The following is a 25,973-nucleotide window of genomic DNA, read 5'->3' as shown; positions in this document are numbered from 1 at the left end:
AAAGAGGTCTCAAGCCTTATAAAGGATGGGAACAACTTAGTATTATGAACAATCAAATGGTATTTACTTCAGGTAGAAATACAACTTTTTTTTAAATTGTTTATGGTGTTTGTAATTTAAAGGCATTCTAAACTAAATGTAAAACATTGTTTGGTTTTACTTGCATCCTCAGAACCTTATTTAACTCTTTTACTATGCGATGTTTATTGTTGAATTTCAGTTTCATTCATGTTAAACACCTTTTATTGCAACCTTGCAAAAGAATAGTAAATACAGTTTAATTGCATTCCCTTAAACAGCAATGCCTTAACATTTAGTTTAAAGGATTTCTCTTGATGAGTGCGGCTGTGGCTTAGTGGATAGAGCTGTGGCTCAGTGGATAGAGGGCTGGACTTCGAATCAGGGGGTAGCAAGTTGGAGTCCCACAGCAGTCAGCATGTCGTTGTGTCCCTGGGTAAGACACTTCACCCCAAATTGCTCCTGTGGGGATTGTCCACAGTACTGAATGTATGTAAGTCGCTTTGGATAAAAGCGTCTAACAAATGACATGTAATGTAATGATGAACAACAGTTTGCAAAAGTGAATTCATCGTTAGAAGAGAGAACACATGAAGAGAGGGCGGTGCTCCATCACCTCCATCATCCCCGCGTTAATCATTGATCCTCGTCTGTTTCCCACAGCAGCCGGAGACGGGGACAAAGTCTCCTCTCGCCTGTGAGGATGTTTCAGCACATAGAAACACGCTTAGTATACAATGGTCCTCGTGCAGCAGCTTTCTCCTAACTTTATTAAATAATCTAAATCAGATTCTGGGTAATTTTCATATTCAAGGAATTTGCTTGGGTGTGTTGATGCCATGTCCAAAGATATTTGCGCTTTGAGGGGTCGTAAAGACTGGATAAAGCACTAGTACAGTCCATTTACTGTTTAAAATAGATTATACAACTTGCCAACTTGAATATATATATAAAGTAAGGTATGTTTATATATTTGTAATAGATTATATTACAGTGTGTAGGCTGGTTTATTACAGTATACAGTATAACTTGTGTTTAACTTATATATAAAAATGGGCAAAAAGCTGTGAAATATGGCTAACATCATTACATTTCCCTCAATGATATTAAAATATTGTGATTTATATTCTAAATATCACATCAAGATACTGCAAAGAATACTCAATATAATATGGCAAAAATAAAATGTGTTATACACACACACACACACACACACACACACACACACACACACACACACACACACACACACACACACACACACACACACACACACACACACACACACACACACACACACACACCACACACGTGCTGCCAGCATACAATACGATTAACATCATGTGTATAGAGTGCAATAAATAATTCCTAATGCTTAATAAACCAACTCTATCAAGACCTCCCACACACACACACACCTCTCCTCTCACACATCCCTGAAACTGGTCCTCCCGCTGTACTTCTCGGAGACTTCAACCTCCAGACAGGGAAGATAGACTAACTAACATCTCTGTTAACCGCCTTTGCTTTCTCACTGTCTCCGTCCCCACCAACTCATAAAGCTGGCAATGTCCTTGATCTCATATTCTCAAGGAACTGCACTACTTCTAACCTCTCTGTAAACCCGCTCCACACATCCGATCACTTCTTCATTTCATTCTCTCTACCCCTTTCCAAACATAACAAACTAATCTCTTCCCATCATGCACCTGTCCGCCGTAACCTTCGTTCCCTCTCCCCCTCTACCTTTGCCTCATCGGTGCTCTCAGCCCTCCCTTCCTCTGACTCGTTCCAACTCCTACCTCCAAACTCTGCTGCAGAAACTCTCCTCTCTACTCTCTCATCCTCTCTGGACTCTCACATCTCGGCAGGCTCGTCAGTCCCCTCCTGCTCCCTGGCTAAATGACGCACTGCGTGCTAATAGAACCGTCCTTCGGGCAGCAGAGCGGAAATGGTGGAAATCCAAACATCGTGACGACCTCCTAACCTATCAGGCTCTCCTCTCCTCTTTCTCTGCTTCGATCTCTCAGGCAAAAAGCACTTTCTTTCAAGATAAGATCCAATCTTCCTATTCCAATCCCAAAAAACTATTTTCCATCTTCTCCTCCCTCCTGGACCCCCCCCAAAGCCCCTTCCCCCTCCTCCCTTCTGTCAAGCGACTTTGTTAACCACTTTGAAAAAAAGGTTGATGATATTCGCTCTTCTTTTTCTGACTCACCTCTACTCACCGCTGGGTCACCAGACCCTCCTTCCACCCACACACTGACCTCCTTTTCCCCTCTCTCTCCAAGTGAGGTTCTTACCCTCATTACCTCTGCCCGCCCTACCACCTGTCCTCTGGACCCTATCCCTTCAAACCTCCTTCAGACTATCGCTCCTGATATTCTACCGTTTCTCACCCATTTCATCAACACTTCTCTAACTTCTGGTCACTTTCCAAACAGTCTCAAGGAGGCAAGAGTAAACCCTCTCCTAAAGAAACCCACTCTCAACCCGTCAGATGTTATAAACTACAGGCCTGTCTCTCTCCTCCCGCTCCTGTCTAAAACACTTGAACGCGCTGTCTTTAGACAACTCTCCTGTTATCTCAATCAGAACAACCTTCTGGATCCGCACCAGTCTGGTTTCAAGGCAGGTCACTCCACAGAAACTGCCCTCCTTGCTGTCACTGAGGAACTGCACACTGCTAAAGCAGCCTCCCTCTCCTCTGTCATCATCCTTTTGGACCTGTCTGCTGCATTCGACACGGTGAATCATCAGATCCTCCTTCGCACTCTCCAAGCACTTGGAGTTTCAGGCTCTGCACTTTCCCTCCTCACCTCATTCCTCAAAGACCGCACCTACAGGGTTACTTGGAGAGGGTCGCAGTCCGACCCTTGTCAATTAACTACAGGGGTCCCTCAGGGCTCTGTTCTTGGTCCCCTCCTCTTCTCCTTGTACACAAACTCGCTCGGATCAGTCATTAGCCCGCATGGTTTTTCATACCACTGCTATGCTGACGACACCCAATTGATTCTGTCCTTTCCCCGCTCAGAGACCCAGGTCGTCGCACGCATCTCTGCTTGTCTAGCTGACATCTCTCAGTGGATGTCTGATCATCACCTCAAGCTCAACCTTGACAAGACTGAACTGCTTTTCCTTCCGGGAAAAGATTGTCCCACTCTTGACCTAACAATCAACATTGGCACCTCAGTTGTTTCCCCAACTCAGACTGCAAGGAATCTGGGTGTGACCCTAGATAACAACCTGTCCTTCACTGCAAACATCGCTGCTACAACCCGCTGCTGCAGATACACGCTTTACAACATCAGGAGGATGCGTCCCCAGCTGACCCAGAAAGCGACGCAGGTTCTGGTCCAGGCTCTCGCCATCTCACGCCTAGACTACTGCAACTCCCTCCTGGCTGGTCTACCTGCATGTGCCATCCGACCTCTGCAGCTCATCCAGAATGCAGCTGCTCGCCTGGTCTTCAACCTTCCTAAATTCTCCCACACCACGCCGCTCCTCCGCTGCCTTCACTGGCTTCCGATAACTGCTAGAATCCACTTCAAGACAATGGTACTTGCGTACCATGCTGCGAATGGATCTGGCCCTTCCTACATCACTGATATGTGAAAGTGAAACTATCTGATAGATAGAACATGGGTAGCCTATCAAAACGGCCAGCCAGCCAGCCCAGCGCCAGCCAGCCCAGCGCCAGCCAGCGCCAGCCAGCGCCAGCCAGCGCCAGCCAGCGCCAGCCAGCCCAGCGCCAGCCAGCCCAGCGCCAGCCAGCCCAGCGCCAGCCAGCCCAGCGCCAGCCAGCCCAGCGCCAGCCAGCCCAGCCCAGCGCCAGCCAGCCCCAGCCAGCCAGCCAAGCGAGCCAAAAAATAATAATAATTAAAAAAAATTGTTTTTCTTTTTTTGCAAATCCGACCGGCCCTCCGGCCCACACACAGCACCGACCCACCGGGAAAACTCCCGGTATTCCCGATGGCCAGTCTACCCCTGTCTCCAGGTCTTTCCCCTCCCTTGTTACCATGGCGATGCAGAGCTCAGGTGATCTCTACCTGAGAATGAACACCTGGACCGACCGGTTCTGCGGGCCAAGACAAAAGATTGACACCTTAATACCAGGCGAGGAGTAGGAGGGACGAAATACCTGCTGCACTTCAACTCTGCTCAGAAACACTCAGGGTGAAATACAACCTGCTGGAATCACTAACTCACAGAACAACCTTTCATAGTGCTCAGTAATGAGTTTTTACCTATACAGGTGTATTAGTGTACAGTATGTAGTATGTGTATTATGTGATGGGCACCTTATGTTTTTTTATCTAAATAATGTATTGTGGTTTTATATTTTAATGCTGTATATTTTAACTTCAAATGTCAACGCCCAACTAGAAACAAGGCTTTCAAATGAACTTTAGCTATTTATAAACTCTCTCTTCGCTATTTGGGAAATATGTTTAATTGCATTGTTCTTATCAAATGAAAATACATTAAATAAAAAATTTATACAGACATTGTTGTACTTTTTGTATTCTGTGGGTATCCAACTGTATTACTTAATATTTTGTATCACATGCAAAGGGAAATGATAAAAAGTAAATTCAAATCGACTGGTAACGTTTTGTAATGAAAACTAAGCCCCCCCCCCCCCCCCCCCCCCCCCCCCCCCCCCCCCCCCAAAGAATAAAAATACACTTTGTTTTAGAATAGTTAGCTGAAATCAGGTGGTGTACAGGTAATATTTCCCAACACATTAAGTCATATGTAACTCTTCAGTGCTCGGAAGCTGAAACATGAAGCTCTCTGCAGCCGAAACTTTATCCGCATCGCGTTCATTCTGCTGTCAAAACGAACCATGTTACAGAATAACCACTTCCGGTACGAGCTTTCAAAATAATGCTGTGGTTTGACCATGTAAAACACTTAGGTGGGAAAGTATACATAAAACCAAAGTAGGTAAATTACAAAACGGAGTCAGACAGCATGAACAAAAACATATATATGTAAAGTTATTTTAACTTTTTTTTACAGCTTTTTTAGGCCTCACAATTGTGTACATTTAATAATACCACATTTAAAAATGCAATGCTTTTTATTTTTAATGTAAATATACATTAGGGTGGTCCTTAGTGCCATGTACATTTTCGAATTCATTTATTTTAAGCTCCAACCACCGGAATTCGTTATGATAGTCAAGAAAACTCTCCTGGTGAATTTGATTCAAATTCCAACAACATTTACCCCTCCCTCATCAACCTTGAAGTTTAGCCTCACGTAGGGTGGTCCTTAATATTGAAAGTGGGAAAGTCTAAGCTCCAACCCCCAGAATTAATTCTATTAGTCAAGAAAACTCTCCTGGTGAATGTTTTCCTCAATCTGACAACATGTACCCCTCCCCCTCATCGACCTGGGCTGCTACACCAGCAGCCACGGTGCTGCAACTGAGGCTACACTTCAAGGTCGATGAGGGAGGGGTACATGTTGTCAGATAAACTGTCTGTGACTGGGATTTTCTTAGTCATTTTGTTTATGTTTTGGTTAATTTTTGTGTTAATTTTTTCTTTTTACTTTTCGTATTCTTTCAATATATTTATTTTCCAAATGTTTTCTCTTTTACTGTGTTGATGTATGCACCAATACACTAAAGCTAATTCCTTTCATGTGAAAACTACTATTCTGATTCTGATACAGGAATAAAATAGTAAATAACACATGCCAAAAACAAATCTCTGTCAATAAATACATCCTGGTTCATGGTCACACATGCAGAGCACACAGAGTGAAATGTGTTCTCTGCTTTTAACCCATCCTAGTACCAGGAGTCTATTAGTAGGAGCAGTGGGCAGCTATTGCACAGCACCCGGGGAGCATGTAAAGAGGGGGGGGGTGTCCGATGCCTTGCTCAAGGGCACCACGGCAGGGCAGGAGGTGAACTGGGACCTCTCCAAGAAGCAGACCACACTCCATATTTAGGTCTGGTCGGGGACTTGAACCAGCGACCCTACGGCTCACAGTCCAAGCCCCTACTGACTGAGCCACTGCCGGACTGACTGCCACTGTCATCCTGATGTCAGAAATCCATGAAGGATTAAAGATAAAACCAGCCTCCTGGCTCATTCTGGCATATTTACAGTACTATTTGCTAGTTTGCAACGTCCTTGTGAAATCAATGAATGAAAAAAAAGTGTTGTTGTGAGTATCATTTACTGGAGTTTTATGTCAGTGTCAAAACTCATGAACTTGGCGAAACTTAGCTTTGGCTATTATTATATCAAGTTTCCTGTCAACACACGCAGCAGTCTGGCCTGTTCCTACAGCTTTGTGTATTCTGTCATATCCGTTTACGTCCCGCAGACGTCAGGCAAGACTCATGAGCAGCTTATTGACTTTGGAACAATATACATGAGGAGTGGTCAATATCAACATTGAATCACACTGCAGGTGGAAAAATATACTGCAGCACTTCTCTGTGTGGACACGACTTAAGCATGAATAATATTTGGTTACAAGCGGAAGTCAATCTTTTAAAATGACATTTATGTAAAAGTAATTAAGTATTTAACACAAAATGTACTTAAAGAAATCAAAAGTGTTTACTCCTCATCGTAGACAATTGTTCCTATGAGATGTAATAATTATGCATTATACTAGTTTATTACTAGCTAGGTAGGCACTGTTTACATTTGAAGCCTTAGTGGTGTGGCTCATTTTTGTATAAAGTATTGGTTCGTTATATGAAATCATCATATACAAATTGATCATATGAATTGCATGTCAAATCTTTTATGAATCCTTATCGTCAGAATATTTTATTTATCTAGTGAGAATTGGGTTTGGTGACAGTTTAAGATCAAATACAACAATAATAAAAGTAAGAATGTCGAATAAAAGGATAATATATATATATATATATATATATATATATATATATATATATGTCCTTATTACTTACATAAATATAGGAAATTCATCAAGTAAGAATAAAAAGAGGGTTTTATATATACATAAGGGAAAATAAAATTTCCAAAAAAGATCATTTAAAATAGATCAAGTAAAATATGAATACAAAATAACATATTTAAGTTGAATTGTGCACTGTACTACAATATGAAACATGTATAATATGCATAATAAGCTACAACCTAATGCTCTTATTTTACACGCACACTCCTCTTACTTCCGGCGCTGCTGCGGTAGTTTGCCGCTCTCTTGCCGCGTCGCCGCCCAGAGCGCATTCCTGCCGCAGAGCGTTTCCAGCGGAGCACGGAGCTGCACATTCCTCTGAAGGTGCGGTGTGGACTTTCCCGGGCGGCAGGTTGTTTAGAGTGGGCTGAAAGAGATTTGAGAAAGTAGTTTTAACTCCGTATCAGCGGGCTAACCAATGACGCTGTCTGTGCGCTTCAGCGACAGTAGCTGCTAGCTGTTAGCCGCAGGTGGACCGGGGGACCCGGTGGAGAAATGGAGCGCACCAAGAAATAAGAGACTGTCCCTGCTCGTTTTCAGGGAGTGTGACGGTCTGATTTACAGGTAAAAGAAAGCTGTTTGTTTTTTTACTTTTATGACTTTGACTTTCTCTTGAATTAGCACAACGTTTATTTAAAGGTGTATATGATGTCAACACACTGCAAAAGGGCGAAAAACGCATTTAAACACCTGTAAAAGTGTAAAAACACCTGTTAAAGTGTACCTGTCTATGTAAAAGTAAGATTTCCGGGGGGGGGTGTGTAGTGTTAGAATAGATCCTGACAGGTCCATTAATTAGAAAATCCCGAACTTGACAACGAGTTTATTGTCAGTCCTTATCGGCTCATAACGTGCAGCTGATTATTCATTAACAGTGTTTTGCTCAGGGTTTCTGTGGGCCATGGCGGGCTGCTGGCCGTGCTGCCCCAGCCTGTTTGTGTGCTGCCTGTCGGAGGAGGACAAGACCGGCCTCGCGGTGGACAAGGAGATCGCGAGGATCCTCAAGCAGCAGAAGAAGAAGGAGAGAAGGGAAATTAAAATCCTCCTGCTGGGTCAGTGACACATTTTTATTTTATTCACTAATGTAGGCTACTTTACTTTCCATTATCTGCTACTCTATACTTCTACTGTACTACATTTCATTGGCAAATATTTACTTATATAATAATTGTTTACTCCATTACATTTCCAACTTGAAAATTCTGATTAATAAAACACATTTTAATGATAAATAATTGATAATAAATTCCAATTATTATAGGTTTAACACTGTATTTAAAACGTTGTTATTAATATACAATAAAATATATTATTATAAGAGAATATATATATATTTTAATTATAAGATTGATTAGAATATAAAACATTTTTGATGCCATGACGACATTTACAAGCTACTTGGCATTATATAGTAATGCCTAGCTTGTATTTGACCTGCTGCAGCATTCATGTAATGAACACATTAATGCATTAATACAAATGTATAAATACAATTATATATAAAATAGTTATTATCATTATTTTTTATACTTTTTGAATGGGCTGTGTCCATAAGAGTATCTTTACTCTTACTTGGAACAGACTATGTTTTGTCTGCAATCTCCCCCGAGTAATGCAGGAATTTCACATGTGACAGAGCACTTATACACACTCTATTATTACTCCTTTCACTTAAGTAAAATATCTCAGTACTTCTTCTTTTATTTGTTTCCAAAACCCTAAATGGGCTGGCTACGGCCTATATAGCCAAACTCCTCCATCGCTTCACCCCAGCCAGAGTTTTAAGGTCTGCTGACCAGCTGTTGCAGATAGTGCCCAAGACCAGGCTCAAAACCCAGGCACCGAGCCTTCGCAGCAGCTGGCCCCAGGCTCTGGAACAGTCTGCCCCTCCATGTGAGGTCGGCCCAGACACTAGGGTTTTTTAAATCCTCACTAAAAACACACTTCTTCTCCCTGGCCTTCTAGTCAGAGCGGAGCACGACTCCTGACTATTCCCTGTGTTTTAGTTTTTTATATTTCTGTTGTAAATTATTGTCTTTTGTTGTGATTGTAGTAATGTGTTTTTATTACATGTACAGCACTTTGGCTCGACCAAAAATCGCTGTATATATATATATATATATATGTGCTATATAAATAAAACTTGATTTGATTCTTGCACCTCTGATTTAATCAATCAACAACTTTATTAATCCCGCAAGGGGCAATTGGTTATGAGCAGCAGCTTATGTCATGTACACAGGCAGGAACATACAAGAAGAAAACACACAGAGACACCCGGGAGCACAGATGTGAATAATTCTAATTCACACTATAAATAGTTCAAAGCATCACAATAATAAATAAATAATCAAGTTAAAAGCCTTTTCAAGAATTTAAAAGTTTGAGTGCAGAAGGGATGAATGATTTAGAAAAGCGATTAGTCCTTTGAGCAGGTAGAGCATATCTTCGCCCTGATGGCAACAGACGAGATTCACGTGAAAGAACACGACCTGGAGAGTTCAGAATGCTCTCTGCTTTCCGCAGAATCTGTTGGTTACAGAAGGAATTTAAGTCTCTGTTTCACGCCGATGATCTTGGAGCAGGTTTTAATAATGCTGTTCAGGCTGTTCCTGTCTTTCAGTGTAAGGCTATGGAACCAGCAGATAAAATAAAAACAAATAAGGCTCTCAATGAATGCTTGGTAAAAACGACAAAGAATGAAAGGCCTGACAGAGAAAGAGTTCAGTTTGCGAAGAAGGTGCATTCTCTGTTGACCCCGCTTCACAATACACTCAGTATTCACATCAAATTTGAGGTGGTCATCGAAAAAGGTGCCCAAGTATTTGTATGATGTGACAATTTCTACCTTGTCATTGTGTATGATGCACTCCTTAGGAACATTCTTGTGACGTCTAAAATCAATGATCAATTCCTGGGTTTTGGAGACATTTAAATCCAGAAAACTGTCGGTAAGAGCACCCTCGTGGCCTGATTCGGAGCCGCTAAGGAGGGACAAGAGGGCGGTATCGTCAGAGAATTTAACCAAGTAGCTGTTGTCTTGCATGCTCCTGCATTTATCAGTGTACATTATAAAAAGTAGGGGCGAAAGAACGTATCCTTGAGGCGAGCCCGTGGAAGTGATGACAGAGTCAGAGAGGCGTCCATTGACAGACACCTTCTGCTCTCTATTAGTTAGAAAGTTTAAAATCCATAAAACAAGTTGATCGGGCAGTTTAAAATGACATAATAGGCTATAAAAAGCTTTGCATCCTCTACGCCTCTCCCTGCCTGATACGCAAATTGTAGTGGATCAAGTTCACCACCTATTACTGACATGACAAGGCCTTTAACCATTTTTTCAAACATTTTCATTACCAATGACGTTAAAGCCACCGGTCTGAAGTCGTTTAGGACTTTAGGATGAGGCTTCTTAGGGATGGGAATTACAGTTGAGGATTTCCACATATCAGGAATTTGGCTATTCTGAAGTGACAATTGGAAGATATGCTGGAAAGCACCACAGAGTTTGCTAGCACAATACTGGAGTGTCCGCCCACAAATATGGTCAGGACCTGGGGCCTTCCTAATATTGACTCGTTTTAAGAGATTCCTAACATCATCCTGTTCAATGACTATGTCTGAGATAGGGGAGAGAGACTCTCTAAGGGTTGAGGTGTTTATGGAGAAATCATTTTTCTCGAATCGAGAATAAAAAATGTTAAAAGCATTGGGGAGGTCTGCCTCATTTGTTCCCTCAATGTTAATTGTATTCCTAGCCCTGTCATTGTTGTTACCCTGGGAGATGGAGGACATTGATTTGATTCCCCTCCAGGCTTCCCGAAGATTTCCACTGCTGTATTTGAGTTCCACCTTATCCCTATAAGCTATTTTAGCTTTTCTTATCTCATTTCTTAATTCTCTGTTAATTTCTTTTTTGTCCTGACTGCTTCCAGTATAAAATATACGTTTCTTTCTATTTATAACACTCTTTAGTTCCTTCGTGACCCACGGCTTATTATTAGGGAAGACGGTAATGTCTTTACAAGGAATGTTAGACTCCACACAAAATGATATGTAGGATGAGACAGTTGACGTCAGTTCATTGAGATCAGAGCATGAGCTATAAAACACATCCCAATCCGTGCAGTCCAAACATGCCTGTAAGGTGGCAATGCTTTCCTCTGTCCAACATTTCAGTTTGAATTTTTTTTTTTTTTAAATTTAATATGAGATCAAATAATTTAAAAAAGCAGTGATGGCAATTATATTTTATAAGGTAAATAAATGAACTCAGACAGTTTAAAAGGGCATGATAAAGGAATGCCCTTCTTTAACACTGCCTGTCCTGTTTGGTAGCCCTGCAGCACAGTGTGAAAACTATGTGAAGCATGTGTCACTGTGACAGTATGCAAAGTATGGTTCGGATTGGGATCCTGAATACCTGAAAGCCACAGAAACCTACAGGCCTGCAGCTGGTTGGATGACTTTCAAATGTTCTATTAATCTCCAAGGCTGACAATGAACCGTGGGGTGAAAATGTGTGAGAGGCAGACATCTGGTTCTGTCACCTTATGGTTGACTGGTTTTCTTTTAAGGGCGTTTTTCATCACTTAACTGCAGAAGTAGCTGAGAAACAGCGCTGAGATGACTCAGAGTATTGTTGAAATTCAGCTTCTGATAACTTGGATTTTACCGATACTGTTCTTTCAATTCATTTTGCTCACAAAGTTTAAAATACAAGTAAAACCATAAGACAAAATGGAGATACGTGAATGGGAAACCTTGATAAGCTATCTATAAGTTAAAAAAGGACACTTAAAAGAAAGTAAAAAACACCTTAACACCAACCAAATAACCTAAAAAAATAATATATATATAACACCAACTCATCAATCTTAACATTTGGTCAACATTTGGTAAGATATAATAAACACATATATATGACAAAGGGAAAATAATGGTTTTAATTAAATTCATTATAGACTAGAGTCACTTGCTTCAAAGTCTCCAACAACTGCTGCCTGAAGCCCTTAACTGAAGAGGGGATTAATCATTTAATAATACTCTGCACATTTATTCACCTACATTTGACTAACCCCTGTGTTTGTGGCCTTACAGACTGTAACCACGGCACAAAATGAGCAGGCTGAACTGCTACAAACAGTCTTATCAAACTAAATCTGTTAATCCTCTCAACACTTGTCTACTATGATGTAGATGTTGGCCATGAGGGTGGTGCAACAGGTTGCCATTGTCAGTAGTTGTGTATGTGTAGACGTGTCTGTGCAAACTGCGTATGTGTGTTAAAAGGTCAATGTTTTTTTTAAATCTTCTTTTAGATTTGTATCTGTGGAACTGCAGTATGGCGTCCAGATCACATTCCTAAATATAATATTTTTGGTAGTGTTTTTTTTAGGGATGCACGATATTGGTTTTTTGAAACAGATACCGATAACTTCCTGCTTCTCAAGACCGATATCGATACCCGATAATAATATAATATATATATATATTAAATGTACCTGTAGTTTTTGCACACCTGGTGGTAAAAAAAAGACTAGTAGTGAGCAAATGACATGAGCATTACTACTATGAACAAAACAAAGCCAAGAACAGTTTTGACTCTTCAAAGTGACCATATTTATTTTCCCAAATAAAGTTCTTGCCTTTTTCAAAAGCCTCATCGATAGGTAAAAGCCCCGGTGCCTTTGCAGCTGGCTTTGGATTCGCCGCTAGTTTAGCAGCTCAGTCGTCTTCGTACGCTTTTAACACACCATCGTAGCGATGGCGATGTTTCAGGTGACTAATCAGGTTGGAAGTATTATAGCTCGTTGCCTTTTTCCCTCCTCGTGGAACTTCTGCATTTGTTAATACAAATAGCAAGCGAACTATCTAACTCTGAAACTTTGAAATAGTCCCATACTACCGACGACATGTTTGTTTACTGTCCTGGCTTCATGGCCGCACACCATTTACGTCACAGCCAGGCATGAGTTAGGGAGCGCTGGATTTGTGAAAAACTCCCCTCTTCCTTAAACCACTAATACCACAGTACTGGCAAAGCGGGAGGAGCCGAGTGAAAAACAAGCGCCCCTCATCCCAATCCACCCACACCGCAGTATTTCTTTCTTTTTTTTTACCCAAAAAATATATTGTATATTATCGGGGCTATTAATACTGTCATCGGGTTTATCGGGATGACGTCATAATTCCTAATATCGGACCGATAATTATCGGGTCGATAATTATCGTGCACCACTAGTTTTTTTGCGAAAAGGAAGCATTCACTCTACCTTTATCTCTGTTTTTGGTCTCCACCAACTGGTAACCGACACATTTGGCTCTGTAGCTCATTTATGCTCCACTATGTTTACCAGCTAGTCTTAACCTTTGTCTTACTGTTTGGTGCTGAGCAGGATGTGTACAGTGTGAGCTTTCATCATCTAACAAACACCGAACTTTAAAACCAATGAGCTGAAAGACGCTGAAACCCTCTGAGGGAATCATTATTTGAGTTCATCACTAAGAGCAGAATCTAGCTATGTCACGATATTCAGCCCCAAAAAACTGGAACTTAAACCGTAGTCAAAAGTTCAGCAAGTCTTCAAACATTTGTTCATGACTGAATCACTGACCTCTTTAAAAACGATTCTTCAAACTCACTTTTACGGTTTGTGTCTTAACTTTGCCTTTTAAACTTGAATTATACGGTTTTATATCCAGTACCGTACATGGATTTTATAGTCTTATTATTGTTTTTATTGTAAAACTTCTTGAAATGAAAGGTTATTTTAAAGTTGTTTTGTTATTATTATTATTAATAAATGTTATTAGTATTTAACATCCTGTCTGGAATACTAATTATATATTATAAAATATAATAATAATACTTATTATTGTTATATACCAGACAGTCAGATCCTGAAGTGAAGAATCCTTCCCGTTAAAAGTGACTGTATGTCTTTCAGTCACCTTTTTGAAATCCCCCTTGACATTTAACTCTCGTAAACAAATCCCAAACATTTTCACCCCTACACGGTTTCATTTCAGCTGACCTGCATGTGTTTAGACTGTGGGAGGGAACCCATAAAGACTCAGATAGAGCATGAATAAACAGAGAGATAACGCGACAGCGAGGCGATGACGCTAAGCCCCGTTGACAGATGTGTACTTCATATAACTGTTTTGTGTGGTTGAAATTGTGCTGCACATGTCTGTAATTGGTGCAAAACGTGTGATTTTTTTTAATGCACTATAAATTAAATAAACACGAGACATTATCAATTCCTCAGGTACTGGAGAAAGTGGAAAAACAACTTTCATCCGGCAGATGAGGATCATCCACGGACGAGGCTTCTCAGAGGAGGAGAGGAGGAGTTTTGCCAAATGCATCTTCCAGAACATCCTCACAGCCATGAAGGCCATGACGGGAGCCATGACCGCGCTCAAAATCCCCTACTTCAACCCCGAGAACGAGGTATAGTCTCACATAAACAGACAGAGTGGTGCGGGCATCAGGGCAGAGAGATTGTGCCCACATCAAACACAGAAACACACACTCAGCACGATGTAGTCTATACAGAGTGTTTATGCTGAATGTCACACCCACTTTTTTCAGATTTACGGGAAGTGGCTGCATGACATAAACACGGTGCAGATCAGCCATCTGGAGCGCGGCTACGTGGACGCCATCCGCCGCCTCTGGGACGACTCGGGGGTGCAGGTGTGTTACAGCCGACGCTGCGAGTACCAGCTCCTGGACTCCACTGAGTAGTGAGTATCTGTATGAGAGCGTCATGTGAGCAAACACCGTCACTGCAAGCTGTCCAAGATGATATCACACTACGGGAATCTATAAGAGAAGGTGCAGCATCGAAATGCCAGGGGAGTAAAGCAAAAACTCACCTCTTAAACTAAATAGTATTCAGTTTCTATACAGTATACAGTATATGTCAGATGGGGCTACCAAGTCTGAATAGGCATCGTTTACGCACTTACAGTAAATGTGACTTTTTGATGACGTATGCCTGCACTGCGTTTGCATTTGAGATTGTCAGCACTTACGCTTTGCATCATACTTCGCTGTGTCATCTAAAAGTTGTATTTTTATTTGTAGTTTTCTTAATTTATTCTTTTCATTTAAAGACAATAACCTTTTGATGACATTATCATAAAAGAAAGGATCCTTTTGTATTGATATGTCCCTCATTTTCTGCCACACACCCTCAGAATGAGTATACTATGTGTTTTTGTACTGAGACCACTGGAGGGGGCTAGTTCCCCCACAATGTTCTTTATTCAGCCATTTTCCAGCCATGTTGAAACCACCAGTTGATCAAAGAGTGAATACAGAAGCACATCAAACTCCTGTGAGTCAGAAGAAACATGAATCATCTTTTAAAGTGTTTAGGGGAACCTGAATGTCACAATACCGCAGACATTCTTTTTTTAAATCATGAAAAGATGTAACACCGCCTGTGTGAGCCTCACGCTCAAAGTATGTAACGTGTCCCAGAACAAAGGCTCAGCCAGCTCAGTTTTCTCTGTCCTATTTCCTCTGTTTACCCAGTAGCTCAATCATAGCGCTGTGTGATAAGAGACAGGCTGTAGCTAATGACAGCTTGTATCAACACGAGCCATAAAGCCGTCATCTGTGCACACGGCGATATGGACTCGCTCCACTCCCTTCTTGTATTTTTAATCACTGTTTTTTTTTAATCATCATCATATATCTTGTGTCCCTTCAGTTTGCTTGACCTGTGGAGTAAACGGAGACAATATGGAACTTCCTTCCTCTCTCTTTCAGCTACATGAATAACCTGGACCGCATCTCCGCCCCGGACTACATCCCCACGGAGCAGGACGTGCTGCGGGTTCGATTCCCCACCACGGGCATCCACGACTACTCCTTCACCATCAAGACCATCACGCTAAGGTGACAGTCTTCAGATCACTAGTCTTAATTCCCTTACTTCTGTACTCTTGCTGTTTTGAGTGCCTAAGTGCGTTCATGTGGGTACTGGATACAGCGTTGGAAGCTGGGCCGATTAATCTGATTAAAGTTGCTCACTGCCAAATGAAACAAATATTGATTCAATACAGAGTAAATCATTACCAAAATCTCCTGCACTCATTGAATAAAGGATTACATCTGCTTTTGTCTTAAGCCACGCCTCCAATCCGATCAGTCCAGTCTCGGCGCCGTCAAATGAACGAAAAGGGAAATAACTCTGGATTCCGCTAGTTTGGCTATTTTTTTGTAAATGTCCCCGTTGTGGGACAAATAAAGGATTTCTGATTTACAATGTCAGGACCTTATGATTTAAATAAGGGCTATTCAAGTGTCAGTACAGGGAAGTTGGTTTACTTTGTTGATGGACACACAGATTTACTGAGGTCTCTTTCTCAATGCAAGTCAATGGAAAAAGTCATTTTGAGCCCAGTGGCATCACTTGACTGACACGGAAAGATGATACCACAGGTTGGCCAATACTCAAATGTGTTTCACTGCGCACTTCCTGCAGTCTTGGTTCATACTGAGAAGTACGGCGTGCAATATGAGAACCGGGATGGGTGAATTATGACAGACGAAAAGATACAAGTTGTAATTGTGAAACTCTGGACACTTCTCACCCTCAACGAACTTCATCTTGGCTTCTGAAGTGTTGGGACCAGCCGTGATTGGGGTTGATTCGCTAAACAAATACAAGTTATCCATGTGTTTTTTTTTATATAATATTGACCAGTGGCGAGCCGTGACTTTTATACCTAGGCCCTCTGACCCCCCTTCCCTAAAAAAAAAAGAAGAGATATTACGTCACAGCGTATACTTCAGCGGAATATCAAAACAGCGGCCAGGGGTGCAAAACGCATCAATGACAGCGACCCTCTACCACACAAAACAACACCATTTATATAAACACCTATCATGACAGGCTCCCTTACTTACAGCCAAGTAACAATTACAAATGAATTAAGTCGGCACGGCGGCCCACATTGAAAATGACTTAGGCCTACCTTTGATGATCAAATCACTGAAACACAAAGTCCATCCTCCTGTCCTTTTGGATGAAGCACTTGATGGCGGGTCATGCAGCTGATCCTATGCCACTCCAGTTTATCATTGTAACTCAATCTTGAAAATGACTCGGTTAATAATTTCGCAACGATGTCATCACTATCACTGAAGTGAGCCATCATGAACGAACTTATGCTAATTATAAATATATCGATCATAAATCTATCGTTTAGATTTATGATTCAAAAATAATAAAAGTAGGATAGACATGTGGATATTATCCGGCTGAACAAAACGTGCATTTATCTAACAGGTTTGTTTTCCAAAACCCTATGGAGAAATCCCGTTGCTTTCTGTCGAGGGAATCCGAGCGAAGCTTACTTCCGGGTTTTAGGACGCGTCACTGCACCACTTGCATAGACCTCACAGCGGGCGGAACTTGTCATAAAGTCCGCGAAAATAAAGCCCGCCCATTTAGAGGGAAGATATGATTGGTCAATTGTACTGTCATTTGACATTACTCTCTCATTGAGTTACTATAGCGGGCCCTCTGTGAATGTACAGAGGGACCAACAAGCTCTCCGGTCTTCACATAACTCGCAGAGACGGCATTTAACCCTTCACATTCCAACAGAAACTGAACAGGCAGATTCAAAGGATTTATTTCTTTGGAAATATTATTTTAAATGCAATTAAATCAAGTTATTTTGGTAAAACTAATGAAAAATGTAACAACAATATATTTAAAAAAAATGTTTTTTTTTTAATGTTTTCAAATATTATTTTTTAGAATATCTTAGGCCCTTACAGAGGGCCCTGACGGCTCGCCACTGATATTGACTAATGATATCACTACACAAAAGAGGCCATCATTTTGAAAGGTTAATTGAGCAGTCTGGCATGATTCGGTGCAGAAATCGATAATGTTTCTAGCTAGTTAATAAACTACGCTACCCAGTCGAAATTCACACACAATTGAGACAAACCGAATGGAGACACAGCACAAGAGACACTTGTCCCCACACTATTCACTGCATTGAGGGAAAACCCACTATTGACTGATGCAGAGGCTTTGTCTGCAACAGGATCAGATTTATGATGGAGATTATAGATCTTCAGGGGAAGGTTTATTTTGAACCTGCGTTGTTTCTTTATGAAACCAGAGGAAGACCTGACTCCAGCTGAGCAGACAGAGATCACATTTCTTTGTGTGTTCCCAAATTAAATTACACCTGCTCTTAAATGATGAGGTATAACACACAATTCAAACAAACTAGACTGAAGACAAGGTTTGTTTAGGCTCTGTGCTCCGTCACAACTGACAGATTAATGAATGACGGTACTGCTTCTGTGTCGTTCACACAGCTACGCCCAGCCTGCAGCAAGACAGCAGGAGTTAATAAAGACAGATCCAGCTTTTCCATCAACATCAAACCTCCGTACCGCTTTTAGTTTATCTTTCATATGTCAGGATTTTTAAGGTCAAAATACATTTAACCGAGTCTATTTGAAGAATACAAATATAGTGATATTTGTATTTCTTCACCCAGCACCTCCTTATCTGAAGTACAGATCCTTAAACAGAGAATATGTCGACCTTAGGACTCAATACTAGTGCCTGCTTTGTTTATATCTTAAGTGTGTTCATTTGAACAGCATTAGCACGGCTTCCTTGTTTACTTGTTTGTTTTTCTCTTGCCTTTCTAACTCTTGCTCCTCTCTGGCAGGATCGTGGATGTTGGCGGTCAGAAGTCGGAGCGCAGGAAGTGGATCCACTGTTTTGAAAACGTCACCTCGCTCATCTTCCTGGCGTCGCTCAGCGAGTACGACCAGGTCCTGGAGGAGAGAGAGACCATCGTAAGAGACACGTCTAACCTCACTGCAGAGCGTGGACAAAATAACAGAAACAGCCTAAACAGTCCAATATTTATATATATATATATATATATACACAACCTACTGTAGCTTATTGTAGATCTGCAACAATGAATTGATTATCGAGTTAATGTAATGAATTAAAATAAATAAATAATTAGTTATATTTATAAGCAACCGCTTTTAAAATCAATTGAAGGTTTTAGTAACTTTTCAAGTACAAATACCGATTTAAATCTTGTGTTTTTGATATTGTTGCTTTTTTAAGTTTAATATCATTGTAAACTAAATATATTTGGAACATTTGTCAGACAAAACAAGTTATTCAAAGACATCATTGTGGACATGTTCCCTATATTATGATGTTTTATAGACTAAGCTATAATGGATTCCTAACAAAATATCAATAAATAAATAATTAATAAATAATCCTTAGTTGCATCCACATATATAGATTATTGTTGCTGTTACATTAGCATACAAAAAAGCCTTTACATTTTTAAATGATAACAATAAATGCCTTATATACAGCCAGTAGCGGTTAGCTTAATTAAATGGAGTAAAAATGTATTCATTTCCCATTAAAACGTATTGTTCTTTTCTTCCGAATGTTTTCTCACTGCAGTCAGTTCATACTTCCTCCAGCAGGTTTCACTCTTGCACAACAAAACCTCCCCCTCTCTCTCTCGCCTTCTGTCCCTCCCCCCTCCCTCCCCCCCTCCCTCTAAGCTGTTTATCTCTCCCAGCCACTTTTTTGTCTGCCAACACATTCAATAACCTCCACAGAGGCCCGTGTGCTCCAGACCTCCATAAACCCCCCCCCCCCCCCTCCTCTCTTTAAAGGACTGCTTTCCTCCCGGCTTCGTCACAATCACAATCTGTCTTTCCATCCATGAGGAGTCCAAATCATCTCTCAGAAACTCACTGGTGTAGTTCATGTATCTATAACAACATAAATCCCAAAATCAAGAAATTAGCATCTTAGAACTTCCCTCGCCTCGAAGTCAATGGAGTTCATTTTAACGTGTTTTGGTAAGATGCCTGAAATAAGATCTGTGGTTAACACAAGCTGAAGAGATTTTAATGTTTTGTTCTACACAAAATAACAAATTTGTGTCCTCAAAAAGTTTCTAGTGGCTAATGAGACTATAAAACATAATTATGCCGACATAAGGTAAAGCGAAAGCGTTCTTTTTCTTTAAGCCTGGCGTTAGCTTTCTACTACGATAGCTTTTACTCATATCATAAAAGTTCTGTTCATTTATAAAAAATATCCTCCAGTATAAAATGTGACTCTGTTTCCGTCTTCAGAACCGAATGCACGAGAGTCTGGCTCTCTTCTACACCACCATCCACTCTCCTTGGTTCTTCCACACCTCCATCATCCTCTTCCTCAACAAGACTGACATCCTGGCTGACAAAATCATGACCTCTGACCTGCAGAAATATTTCCCCAGCTTCGCAGGTAAACACTGGATATAACTGCTTTTAGTAAACACCTGAGGCATGAGGTCAGCATTTAGATTTGTTTAGGGGAGAGTCTCAACAACTTTTGAATTGACTGCAAGGAAATTTGGCACCAGCGTTCAGGCCCCTCGTATGATGAATTGTACTCCAGCACCAAAAACCCATATCATTTGAAATGTTGCAAGCCTACTGACAACACCGACAGCCTCAGTTGTACTTAATCAGTGCTCATCAGCAAATGTTAGCATGCTGAATAGGGCTGTGGATTGGCAAGAGCAACCAAATGCACCCCTGCCTGTATGTCACAGCCTGAATAAAAGCTCCGCCCCATATGCAAGATGTATGTAAGTGGAAGCCGCCTTACTTCATGCGTAGGAGTTTGGACTGAATGATCACAATGGGGAAAGGCATGGCATGCGAGCTTGTCAAATCCCAAATATAAAGCCTCGTTGGCTAAGGATTCCAAATATGAGAAAGGTGCAAACTTTGTGCAAAATCTTTTGTGAGCCAGATCCAGCATCCTCCGAGTCACAAAGTCAAATATGGTCTCAAAAGTGTGTAAATCCCAACCTGATGCACCCGCTGTTAAAAAGAATGAAGCGCAGTCTCAACCTCAGTGTCATCCTGACTCTGAACCCAAATCAGAGTCAACAAACCAATAAATAATAAAATCTTCACACACACACACACACACACACGCAAATGAGTCACTTCCAGGTACTTAGTGTGCTTAATGATGTGACTGCAGCCTGTAGCTCTGTTGGTGTGAAAAGCTGAACAGCATTGCCCTAACCTCCCCTCCATGACACCCCCCCCTCTCGCTCTGTTACCCATGGCAACAACCACAGACTGATATTGTGCTTCACGCAAGCACCTCCCGCCACCCCCCAGGTGTACATTTGTGAGAGGTTTATGAGTGCAAGGGGAAAATGTGTGACCGTGAGTGATTAATTATGTGTGTGTGTGTGTGTGTGTGTGTAATCTAACTGACTTTTACCATGAGGATAAAATACAAAATCATGACTCCTACAGGGTGAAGCTCCTTCAGTTTAACCTCAACAACAACTCTGTGCAGCTCTTCCTCTGTTTGTTGCTAATGCTGCGTTTCCATTTGGCCCTTTTTATCGCTGCTGTAAAGTGAAGGCTACTGTTGTTAAGAAGCCACACAGTCCTTTACCATGTTAACACAGCGAGGGCAGCAACTGGACCAGCACTTACTGTAAATTATTTGTCAATGTTCACTGCTTATAGCTGCAGCTTCCTTTCATTTAAAGAGGCCATATTATGCTTTTAGTGGTTATCCCTTTCCTGTAGTGTGTTACATTGATTTTTGTACAAAATACCAGAGGGAGTTTCTCTCACACACCCCACCCCTCCCCCCCCCTTGCCTACAAATAGGCCTTTGTTTACTTCCGTAATGAATGAATGAAAACTTTATTACAGACTCGGGGTCCGTAAGATAATAACATCATTATGTAACACACCTGAGGCCTGTACTACGAAGCAGGATTTTCGCTTAGCGGCTAACTTCAGGGAAAACTTGGGGTTTCCGGTCCTACGACGCTGGTTCTCTTTATAGCGGGCTAGATCTCCATGGTAACTTATGCTGAGCGGCTAACCAGGTTAGGTTGCAGGCTAAGAGATCAACTCAGTGAAAGCACTGCCTGCTGACCAATCAGAGCTCAGTGTGCGGAGTTTAAAGCGATCAAGTTATATTACAGGAGAAAGGAAATACAGTTTAAACTGCCGTTGCAGGAAAGACGGCCGGCAAAAATCACCGACTGTGTGAACGTGAATATTAATAGAATATCAGCTCCCATCTTCAGAGCAATCTGACTAATATAACATATAACGTTAAGAAAGCTTAATTACATATCTGCCACAACATAAGTAACCGGATCAAAGTAGCATTACGTCGCCTACAGTCCGTGGCACTGTGAGTGCAGACGTCGATGTGTCCCATTATCATTCATATCACATCATAATGTATCATATATTTCCTTATCTGAGTCAGCTGAGCCGTATCTGGCTGTGCAACACTCAGTGTCACATACTGTATGCAGAAGTATTATTTTAAGCAACACATTAAGTTGACGAAACACTCGAGTCAAATGTAATTAAAGTCAGATCGTGTCTTAGACGGGGCAGTGATATCATAAACCTGTTAATGTACGCCTTCAAACACTTTTTCTTTTGCCAGCTGTATTCACCTTGCAGGTGCAGCTTTGTGACTTTGATCCTGGATAAAGTGTTTAAGTCATGGATGTTTAAAGTTTAACGTCTTCATATTTGTCTAATTATATATTTGACTTTTCATTCAGGAAGTATGACACTGCGCTGTCAGTACGCTTCTCCATATTTGTGATTGGTCGAATGCTCCAGATACCACCCCTTTCATGTGAACGCGCACCTAACTAGAGAGGAAACGGCTGGCTTGAGCGATCCACTTGATTACCGTATGTTTTGGATTAGGCCAACCGGCTAACTCAAACATATCCAGGTTAGGTTGAACCGGCTTCGTAGTACAGGCCTCTGTTCTTATCGGCGAGCGCTCCAATACATTGCACGTGATAGGCCAAGGGACCGGACAAATCACAACAGAGGCGGCCAGCTAACCAATCAAAGCAGACTGGGCTCTGAGTCCACACAAACGACAAAAAAACAGACACAACAGACAATTACTGAGACGTTTTTGGTAATCTTAAATCCAGTGCAACACACAAGATACTCAACATAAAAAGAACAACATAATTTAAAAGTCACAAAATGGTGCACGAGTGAAAAGCAGGAATAAGTGAAGTAAGATTCTAGCATCTTTGTGTATTTGTTCTTGACAACACAACTATTTCCATCTCTTGTATCTTTCTCACGTCTGTTTACAGGCAAGAGGCACGACCCGGATGATGCTAAGAACTACATCCGCAAGTTGTACGAGCAGCAGGCCATCAACCGGGACAACAGGGACCAGTGGAAGACGCTGTACCCTCACTTCACCTGCGCCACCGACACCAACAACATCCGCAGAGTGTTCAGCGACATCAAGGACACGGTGCTGCTCAAATCTCTCCGGGACTACGGGGTCATCTGAACTCTTACACAGCTCTGGATGAACTGGAAGAAGAAATCTGCTGGTTCTTGACTCTGTCTGCACTATTTTACCTTTACCGATGAACGCCAGACTTCTTTTTCTACTTTTCTACAACAACAACTACACTGTCGTCCATTGTTCTAACCCCCTTCCCACAGGGTGTATTGAAGAATAACGATGGAGGAGTCTTCTTTCACCTTCACCAACACACTGTAATTGAATGGAAATTAGGAGAAATAACAATAATGATGTGACTTCTGATCAGGGAGCTAAGGAATAAACCACTTGTCTCACAGCTAGCCGCTTTCTTCCCCAATTTCGAGTGTTTGGATCATGCAGTGGCTCCATAATTGAAGCAGGAGCAGAGATGCAGTGAGGTGTTGTGCGGCCACTAACGGGGTAATAACTTTTCCAAGTGGAGATGGGGGCCATGCTTGGGTGCACTGCCACTCACATGTTCAACAGCTTCAGGTTCAAGCACAAACTGTAATCACAAACTGTTTCTATGAGTTGAAATCCACGGTATCTTTTATTATCAGACTACCTAAATCGGGGATTTTCTCTCATTGATTAACGTCACCTCAGTCTTCGATTGTTTCACAAACACTCCTGACAGAGAGCCAAAATCCCTATTGATTACAGTTAATCTCACACTGGCAGTGTTCCTATCTGTTCAGCACCGTCTCCCTCAATTATTATGAGCAGAAAGTTTGTGTTACCACCTGGTGAGTCCCTCTCATGGTGCCATATCAGAAGTATGAAATAACATCCCCTGAATCAAAATGCATCTGACTGCACAAGGACTTCCTGGTATTACTGGCATACCGCATTTCACATGTTATGTTTTGGGAAATAATTAATATTTTCTCGCATACTTAATATGGGTATTGGAAACCTTTTGTACATTAGGCTATGTAGGTAGGAGATTCACTTGGATGGAAATGGTGAAACACATGTGATACACAAGAGAATCACAATAGAGTATTCAATTAAAAGAAAACTAATTTGAATGTTGAGTTCTTAGTCAAACACCTATTCAGCTGAATTTGATAGGTAGATCTACCGGTTGTTGGTGTTGATTCAACACACTGCAGATTGTTTAATGTTTAACAGGTTTTGAGAGAAAAATACTGATGGATTAATGGCTTGTTAACAGTCTCCAAAGTGTTCATCATTGCTGTGTGGGAGGAAACACTCATGAAGGAGGACAAGAGTGTGGTTTTGGTTGGAAACACTGCAGAGAAAACACTTTTGCCTTTAATCAATGGATAAACAGTGGATCAGTTGACTTCTTGTATGAGACAGTACTAACTCTACATTGTTAGCATCTGTTAGCTCTCCACTTCAATTTGTGTTGTGTTCACTCTCTCTGCCTTCGTAGCGTTTTTTCCAGACGCAACAGGCAGCTTTTGAGCACAAAAGTTTGAATAAAAAACACTGTTCATCACCTGCCAAGCCTTAAACAGCAGAGAGTTAGCAACTAGCTGTGATTATGGTGAAACATTGAGCAGCTAGAGAGCAATGTCTTCTCTGCAGGAGCTGGTGGAGAACAAATGCAGAGCTAAAAGGAGAGTCAATATCGCTGGATAAGAGCCAAATAAATGCTCATGTTGCTAAATAACTGCTGGATTTGAAAATAAGCCACTGTTTGCACACCAGATGAAGTTACATCTGGTCATAGTCTCTGAAATGTGCCTCTTTTGTACTTTTAAACATACAGCAATAAAGCCAACAGCAGATGTTGCATCTCTCAATGCAATAAACACACTTTATTAAAATCAATAGCAGAAATGTGAGCACAAATCACAGTTAGAGGCTGACCGGTTGGAAAAGGTCACGAGGGAAGGAACGGAGAACTGTTGGGCGAGTTCATATCAGAGACGTGGAAAAGCTGGGTGAAGAATATTAATATGAGGTCGCAGTGAGAAATACGTGCATCTTATTTATACAATTGTGTGGAAAAGGGGGATTTAAACATGTTTTTGATTAGAAGCGAGAGCTCCTCTACTATTGAGCATTAAGTAAAAAAAGACAATGACATTATTTAAATAACTGACCATGTGTTTGTTAAGTAGTTTTGGCTGCTCTTTTGTTAAATGTATATAGAGTTTATACTGCTACACAGTAGTATTGTACATTTACCAATGACTACTATTTGATTGAGTTTCATCTGCTGTTTTTGAAACACTGTTTACCCAGCACAGCACACACTGTGATTGTAGTGAAATACTTTTTCTGCATTGGGAGATGACTTGTCGTACGGTGACAGTGGATTTATTTTGTGTAGACTCGGGTGGAGGAAGTGGGCAAATACTTTTTTCTAGTTAACAATAAAAAACTTGGAACACACACCATGCTGCTTGGTTTTGTTTGCCTGGCAGATATTGAGCGACAGAGTGTGTGTGAGGTGTTTCTCAGTCCTCTCAAAGGCTGCAATCACACACTCGCTGTGACTGGCACTTCGCAAATCGTTTTAGACTTTTTGTCAGAAGGGTAAACACCTTAATACAAACATATTGTTTTCAAATATACAGGAAATACACAAAACAAGTACACTCAAGTCTAAAT

General features: G+C 41.2%; 1 protein-coding gene and 1 long non-coding RNA gene across 3 annotated transcripts; one reads left to right on the top strand and one right to left on the bottom strand.

Annotated features, from left to right (window-relative positions):
* Positions 1-225: 225 nt before the first annotated feature.
* LOC117550913 lies at positions 226-7,337 on the bottom strand. The gene is made up of 2 exons (XR_004569723.1): positions 7,190-7,337; positions 226-713 (listed from the first exon to the last, which is right to left on the bottom strand). It is a non-coding gene; the product is annotated as an uncharacterized LOC117550913 (long non-coding RNA).
* Positions 7,259-25,756, top strand: LOC117550912 (guanine nucleotide-binding protein subunit alpha-11-like). 2 transcript variants are annotated; one of them, XM_034223511.1, is made up of 8 exons: positions 7,259-7,539; positions 7,851-8,027; positions 14,250-14,434; positions 14,576-14,730; positions 15,764-15,892; positions 18,703-18,832; positions 20,162-20,315; positions 23,200-25,756. In XM_034223511.1, exons 2-8 carry the CDS (start codon positions 7,877-7,879, stop codon positions 23,403-23,405), a joined length of 1,110 nt encoding a protein of 369 aa, XP_034079402.1. In that variant the 5' UTR covers positions 7,259-7,539; positions 7,851-7,876; the 3' UTR covers positions 23,406-25,756. The 2 variants fall into 2 exon arrangements, with proteins under 2 accessions (XP_034079402.1, XP_034079401.1); XM_034223510.1 differs by having other exon boundaries at positions 7,260-7,539; positions 7,863-8,027.
* Positions 25,757-25,973: the final 217 nt, after the last annotated feature.

Source organism: Gymnodraco acuticeps, unplaced genomic scaffold (genome assembly GCF_902827175.1).
Source record: "Gymnodraco acuticeps unplaced genomic scaffold, fGymAcu1.1, whole genome shotgun sequence".
In the NCBI taxonomy this organism is placed as follows: Eukaryota; Metazoa; Chordata; class Actinopteri; order Perciformes; family Bathydraconidae; genus Gymnodraco; species Gymnodraco acuticeps.
This window is presented reverse-complemented; position numbering and strand designations above follow the sequence as displayed.

Excerpts from the sequence above, each read along its gene's own strand:
- LOC117550912 (XM_034223511.1), top strand. The coding sequence starts at position 7,877 with ATGGCGGGCTGCTGGCCGTGCTGCCCCAGCCTGTTTGTGTGCTGCCTG. Across the intron at positions 8,028-14,249 it reads AATTAAAATCCTCCTGCTGG|GTACTGGAGAAAGTGGAAAA; the intron begins GTCAGTGACACA and ends TCAATTCCTCAG. Across the intron at positions 14,731-15,763 it reads CTCCTGGACTCCACTGAGTA|CTACATGAATAACCTGGACC; the intron begins GTGAGTATCTGT and ends TCTCTCTTTCAG.